Raw genomic sequence first — 7,094 nt, 5'->3', positions numbered from 1 at the left:
GGAATGCAGGAGCCCACAGAGCCAAGGAGCCCGTGACAAAGGCCACGGCAGTGAAGCCAAGGGAAGACAGGATGAAACTACGACTGCAGAAGTTGGGAAAGAGAAAATCAGATGCCACTAACGTATGAAAATAGGAGAGAGCCTCTCTCCTCTATTCCTGAATGATTTTAATAAATTCAGAACAGTGGGTATGGAGGCTATTTTGGCTCCCAGGTTCCAGGCCTGTAATTCAAACATCTACCACAAGGAGGCAGTAGTGACTGAATTCCAGGCCTTGGGTGATGGCCAACTGGCAGAAAACAAAGACCGTGCCCATTTAAATCTCCAACCAGGTGTCAGGGCCTCCCTGGAGCCTCAGATGTTGGACTAGCATGGGACTAAACTCACTTTCTCGACAGAGCCCTCAGATCTGCCCACCACGAGGTGGGGTTCAGGGGTGGCGAATCTGAGTGGCGCTCCACAGCTCCCCGTGGTGGTTCCCGCACTACGAGGAACAGCAGCAGGACAGCCACCACTCCTAGACCTGGTGTCACCTGGGGAAACAGGAAGCTTCAGGACAGGCGCAGACAGGGACACACTCAGTTCCTGGGCTGGGAAGACTGAGGGTGCCAGACAACTCAGGCCCTAAGACCTTGGCCATCTGGCTAAGTGCCTAAGGACGCCCTACCTAGGACACTGAAGCTGCCACTGGGGCAAGGGGGACTACCAGAGGCCCCTGGTTTGCAAACCTAGCTTTGCTTCCTCTGCTAACAGATGACGGAATTCCTAATTTTCTTTTGGGCAACTACTGCCCCAACTTCTCAACCCGGGTGGTTCAAACAGGATCCTGACTCGGTCATGAGAGTGGTGTTACTATCCTAGCCTCGGGGACTGATCCACAGCAGGCAGGTGACTCAGACACTGTCCCAGGACACTGTTTAAGGACCCAAGGTACTGAAATTTCTATGCAGGGAGGTCAATTTATCAGGAGCTCTCACGGGCTGGTGACCGAAGTTACCATTGAGTTAAGTAAGGCTTCTGAGAAAAGGATGACAGCATTTCTGTGACAACATGGGAATCCTGAATCTGGCTTTACCTGAGGCTCACCCTGGGACCTCCTTTTATGAAAGCCACTATAGTCCCTTTTGGGGGTCCACAGATTTAAAAGGCCTTCTGTCACCTGCAAGCAGAGTTCTGTCTAGCGGGGGCTTCCAGTGAGGGCAGCCGGGCTTCCTGCGGACTCAGGGGAGTGAGCCCTGCCTCACAAAGGGGGTGCCTGAGGTGGGGGAGGGGACCAGCAGAAATGTCACTGGCCTTCCCCAGGCTGTGACTCACCCTCAGAGCCCAGTGCCAGTCCCCAGCCACGTCCTTCACTTTGGAGCCGACGATGTAACCCAGACCGCTGGGGTGAGCAGAGGAAAAAAGAGGGGCCAGCCAGATCAGACGAGTCCCCACACCAGCCCTCCACCTCCCTGCCAGGCCCACGGCCTGCTCACCTGCCCACAGGGATGGCAAAGTAGAATACGCTGAGCATCCGACTCCGCTGGTCCGCCACAAAGAGGTCGGCGATGAGAGTGGGCGCGATGGTGGAGTAGCTGGCCTCCCCGACCCCCACCAGGCCCCGGGTCAGGAGAAGCAGCCAGAAACGCTGGGGAATGAGACACGGGAGAGGTAGCACCCCGCCCTAGGCCCGCCTCCGAAGCTGCCTCACCAGCCGGCTCCAGAGAGGCAGCAGGGATGGCGGGAGAATCAGACAGGCAGAATCAGAGAATCAGACCTGGGCTTGAATCCTGGCTCCACCACTTACTAGCTGTGACCTTGGAAAAGTAACTTAACCTCTCTGAGCCTCAGTTTCCTCATCTGCAAAAGGGGGACAACAACAACCCGTTCGCATAGCTATTGTGAGGACGGGATGATAAAAACCTTATTATTCCCTCGCACCCAGTAGGCACAAGATCAGTCTTAGTTTGCTCACCCACCCAAGGCACCCAGTGGGGAATAATCTTAGGTTGGAGTTTGTCTACCAAAAACATTTGAAGCTAAGGACAAGGCGTGATCACCCGGGGAGAGGACCCAGGGCCTGGAGCTGAGGACAGAGTTCCAAGGCAGAGTGAGAGCAGACGGGGGAAGACGTAAAGGAGCGAGGAAGCAACAGCCCGGGAGGCGGGAGGGAAATCAGAAGCGTGTGGTGTCAGAGAAGCTAGAAGAGTTTAAGGAAGGAAGAAGTGGGTCAATAGCAGCCGACACTCCAGTGGATCGAGCAAGAGGAGGACCAGGAAGTAGGAGCTGCATTTAGCAACCAGGAGGTCATGGCCGACTTGGGCAAGAGCAGGCTCAATGGAGTGGCAGGTGAGGAGGAGGTGAGGAAGTGCAGGAGAGTGAGGGTTCTGCTGGCTGCTCCTTCGCCCACACTGGCGCCAGGCTCCAACAGCCTTTCAGGAAGTCTGGCCAGGAGGGGAAGAGGCAGAGTGGCAGTCCAGAGTGCAAGGACTCAATGGCCAGGGGACGAGGGGATGGGAGAAGATTCTGGAAGAAAAAGGGAGATGCTGTGGGTTGATTAACTCAAGTGAGGAGGGAGAATAAGATGGCATGGACCGAGGAAACACAGAAGGCCCCTAGGTTCTGTCTGAAATGAGTCCAGGGAGTGACTGCAAAGACTGAGGGGGGAGTTGGGTGGCCAGAAGCAGGAGCCAGCTCAGGACCTCACCTCTTGGGGGATGAAGGATGATCCCAGTGTCACCAGGGACCAGAAGGCAATGCCCCCGCACATGAGATACTTCCGATTGTACCTGTCACCCAGGTAGCCAAACACAGGTGCCAACACCATGTAACTGGAGATGAACACTGGGGGGAAGCAGAGAGTCACAGCCCAGCCCCGCCCCTACCCCCACCCTCTCCCCTGCTGGGGGAGGCAGGGAGCATAAGAGATCCCCACCCTTCTCCTCACTGCCCGTCCCTGCATCCCAGTCCTGAAACCTGTCAGAGCTACCTGCCATGAGAACAGCCCAGCTTCAACATCTTCCTGAACCTTCCATTGTAGAAGGACGGCCCCGCTGTTTTGTCACGTCTGACCAACTAGCCGAGAACCAAGTCCAAACTCCTACCATGGCCCACAAGGCCTATCTGACCTAGCCCCTGCCTACCTCTCTGCCGTGCCACTCGCCGCTTTCCCTTCCGTGGTCTGCACTGCCAAGGCCGATAGCTGCTTGAGTGTCGGGGCACCCGCTGTACTCTCTGGGGCATTCTCTCCTCCCCCCGAGCTTCACACAGCTGAGCTTCTTCAGAATCCAACTCGAACGAAACCTTCCCAGACCACCACACATCTAGTCCCTGTCAACTGCATGCTTTTTCATAAACACTCTTCCCTGTGGAAAACGGTCTCATCGACCGTTGCCCCTTCGTCCACAAGGAACGTCAGCCCTGCCAAGGCAAGACCTTGCCTGTATCGGCCATAACTGCATTTCTATCACTTAATACACAGCCAAGCACAAGACAGAGACATGACAGACGCATGTTAAACGAAGAAGTGAATAAACGGGACTGCTTAGAAAGACTTCCTTATTTCCTAATTCAGCAACCTTGCAGAGGTCTGCAGACCTTGACCTCTGATCCTCTGACCTAGGATTCTTATTTCTCCAGACATCGCCTTAGTACCTCCAGTTCCTCATTGGCCTGGAGTAGAGAAAAGAACACTGCAAGACCTGGTTTAAATTCCAGTTCTGCCTCTAACTTGCTGTGAGGCCCTGGGCAAGTCTTAACTCTTCTCTAAGCCTCAGTCTCTTTAAAACATGGATAACATGCCTACTTCCTCTATAAAACAGAAAACAGTCATACCTATTTTTTTTTTTTTTTTTTAAGAATGGTTTATTTTGGGGCTGGCAGGGGGCATGGGGTTTAAGGCGCTGGACTCCCACATGGCCAACCGCAGTTTGAGTCCCAGACCTGGTGGTTTGCTTTCTTACTCTCCCTCTCTCTGTTCTTCCCTGGTCAAACTGAAGAATAATAATAAATTAAATAAATATTTTTTTTTAAAGAACTACTTATTTACTATTATTTTTTAATTTGACCAGAGACAGACAGCGAGAGAAAAAAAAGGGAAAGTGAGAAAGCAAGCCACCAGGTCTGGGACGCAAACCAAGGTTGGCCATGTGGGAGTCCAGCACCCCAATCAGCATGCGATCTGCCAGCCCAGTAACACCTATTCTTTAAAACAAACCCCCCAAAAAATATTTATTTAATTTTATTTATTATTATTACATTTTAATTTGACCAGAGAGAGAGAAAGCAAACTGCCAGGTCCAGAACTTGAACTGTGATTCGCCACCTGGGAGCCCAGTGCCTTAGTCACCAAGCTACCTGCCAGCTGCAGTAACACCTACCCTTGAGGGAAGGACTAGAAGACAGTGAGCATAAAGGGTCTTGATAAGGCCAGCCCCATAGCACACCAGTTAAGCCCTGTGCATAGGGAGCTGGATTCCACATAGTCAACTGTAGTTCGAATCCTGGCCCCAGTGCCTTGAAAAACATAGCACGCATGTGGGTATGTGTGCCCCGAATCTATTTCTGGGATAGAGAAATGGAGGGAAAAAGGACTGTGGTGTGACCATGCTCCATTGGAAGGTGCTTTCTCTCTCTCTTTCTGGGGAGCACACACACCCTCTGGAAGTTTTTGTTTGTTTTTTAAAACAAGGTCTTAGCAAACAAAGTCACTTCCATGTTATCACACTTCCTCCAGGACCCCACACACAAAAGGTGCTCAAAACAGCTGAGAAATGAATGGAGGAGGGAAGGATGTAATAAAGGTCTTGACTGCTTTGCCTTGCCCACAAGGCCCAAAGTTATGAACAGGTAAACTCAGCCCTCCTCCTCCAGACACCCTCTGCTGCCATTATTTCGGGGGTGCCGGCATCCCAGCCCTGAAACCGGTCAGAGCTTCCTGGCATGGGAACAGCCCAGCTTCAACACCTTTGCCACATGCCCAACACTGTACTGGGCATTCACTGCCCTTACCCCATCTAATCCTCACATGGGTGCAGAGATGGCCTGTGTTGTTACTGGCTCCATCTCCTCCAAAGAGAAAATGAGGCTCAGAGAAGTTGAGAGCCTTGCCCACCATCACACAGTACACAGAAGAGCTGAGATTTAAACCCAGGTCTGTCTTCACCATCACATTCAACTGACTTCCTCTTCCAGAGCGAAATCACGGCCAGCCCCTCCCTAGCTCTGACCACTAAACCCCCACTAATGAGACCCCAGGCAGGCCAGCACGTGGCTGAGCTGCTGTGTGGCCAGGAGGGGCCCCCACTCGCCGGTCTGGATGAGTCCGGAGCTACTGTCTCCGATGCGAAAGAACTGCTCGATGTCTGGAAGGACGCCTGCGAAGGAAGACACAGGATGGACCCGCCGCGCAGCCCACGCTCCGGGCCCCTCTCCTTTCCCCGAGCCTGCCGTCCTCCCGCCGGGGGCACCTACCCGCCACGGTGAAGCGGTCCATGTAGTTCAGGAGATTGATGTAGCACAACACCGCCACTATGAGAGCCGAATGGCCCGGGGACAAGCCCGTGATGCGCTGCAGCCTCTCCTGGTCCAGGACCTCGGGCTCCCCAGACTTAGGGTTCCCCACGGGTCCTGGAAACCCCGGGGTGCTGGGCACCGGCCCGTCGTCCGGGTCATCCGCCTGGCTGAGGAAGGGCGCGGTGTCGGACCCGGCCATGGTCCCGGGGGGCCGCTCCCGCCCGCACTCCGGTCCCACCGACGATCCCACCTGCGAGGGGAGGAGGCTGGAGAAAAGAGGGTGGAGGGAACCCAGGCGGAGGAAGTGCGCCCAGAAACCAACTAAAGTTTGCTCCGAAGCACAGTGCACGGCTGGGAAGCGACCCCGGCCCTGTCATGCCTCCCCTCCCATCACACACACCGCGCGGAGGGACACGTGGGACTCAGGTGATGTCGGAGGTAGGGGCAGGTGGAGGAGGGCCCGCCCCGCCCCCACACGAGCCCACCCCTCACCCGCGCAGGAGCTCACTGCACTCCAGGCTCAGCTCAGGCGCCGGCCGCCATGTTGCCGCGGGGCGGGTCATGTGATGCCGGAGCCGGGGCGGAGACGTCACTGCGTACGAGCCCTCCGCACGTGACCAGCCGCCGGGCTACGGAAGACTCTAGAGCGTCTTGGCAGGTCCCTGTGGCACGTGACTATCAGTCGGTCGGCGGGGTAACCAGGGACCCGCTCTCCAACCCAAAGCACATCTCTGTGGCTCGGTGGAATCGCCTAACCCTTCCAAATCCCAGGAGTCTTCTTGGGAACGCCAGCTCGGTGGGCTCCTTCTGGCTCCCCCGAGATCATGGGATCGCTAAAGGTTTTGGAAATGATAACGCTCTGATCATTCTCTTCCTCTTGGTGTCAGGCAGCTTCATACCTGCGTAGGAGGTGTTGAGTGAATGTACAGCAGCCCCTTCCCACTCATTCGGATTCCCCAACCCCAGATCCTTCACGGTGGACCTCTAAACCCCCCTTCAAACGAAGCTATCCCCCCCCGGGGGGGGGTGCAGGTTTTCCCTGACTGCACCCTGTGTTTACACCTGGCTCTGCAGTTAGTGACCGCGTGGTCGAGGACAGGGTCATTAATCTTTCTCTTCTGTGCAGTGGGAATAACACCACCTACCTCAGAGGGTTGCTGAGGATGGATGAGATTGTGAAAAGTGCCCACCCAGTGTTATGGCACCAAGTAAAGGCCCTTTAAAGTTTGAGTTTTAGAAAGATCACTTAACGAGTCTTTTAGACATGTGAAAGGATGAATGAATAAGCGCTTTCATCACAGAAGAAATGCAGGTTCTTTTACAATGGATAGTCCCCCATATCCTCCCCATCTGCGCAGAAGAGGAAATGAACCTGCTAATGGACTTCTAAGTTCAGCCACTTGGGTTAGTGCTATGGTTTGACTGCCCCCATCCCCCTGTGTCGGAAACTTAATCCCCATTCTAATTGTATTTAGAGGTGGAGGGCCTTTAGGTCATGAGGGCTCCACCGCCTTCATGAATGGATTAATGCTGTTTTTGGAGGGGGTTAGTTATGCCCAGAGTGGCCTTATTAGAAAAGTGGCTTTAAAAAAAAAAAAAAA

At 54.3% G+C, this 7,094-nt stretch overlaps 1 protein-coding gene across 1 annotated transcript in view; it reads right to left on the bottom strand.

The window, feature by feature from the left end:
* The window catches only part of SPNS1 (SPNS lysolipid transporter 1, lysophospholipid), an 8,527-nt gene extending 2,493 nt beyond the window's left edge, over nucleotides 1–6,034 (bottom strand). Inside the window, exons 1-8 of the mRNA XM_027771782.1 lie at nucleotides 5,986–6,034; nucleotides 5,452–5,743; nucleotides 5,289–5,354; nucleotides 2,687–2,823; nucleotides 1,476–1,627; nucleotides 1,315–1,381; nucleotides 388–533; nucleotides 3–83 (exon numbers count right to left, since the gene is read on the bottom strand). Coding sequence (XP_027627583.1) covers nucleotides 3–83; nucleotides 388–533; nucleotides 1,315–1,381; nucleotides 1,476–1,627; nucleotides 2,687–2,823; nucleotides 5,289–5,354; nucleotides 5,452–5,692 — 890 coding nt within the window. The 5' untranslated portion in view covers nucleotides 5,693–5,743; nucleotides 5,986–6,034. The remainder of the gene's footprint in view (nucleotides 1–2; nucleotides 84–387; nucleotides 534–1,314; nucleotides 1,382–1,475; nucleotides 1,628–2,686; nucleotides 2,824–5,288; nucleotides 5,355–5,451; nucleotides 5,744–5,985) is intronic.
* Nucleotides 6,035–7,094: the final 1,060 nt, after the last annotated feature.

The sequence above is a fragment of the Tupaia chinensis genome, unplaced genomic scaffold (assembly GCF_000334495.1).
Source record: "Tupaia chinensis unplaced genomic scaffold, TupChi_1.0 Scaffold000231_1, whole genome shotgun sequence".
In the NCBI taxonomy this organism is placed as follows: domain Eukaryota; kingdom Metazoa; phylum Chordata; class Mammalia; order Scandentia; family Tupaiidae; genus Tupaia; species Tupaia belangeri.
The sequence above is the reverse complement of the archived record's forward strand: the minus strand, read 5'-3'. Positions and strand labels throughout refer to the sequence as shown.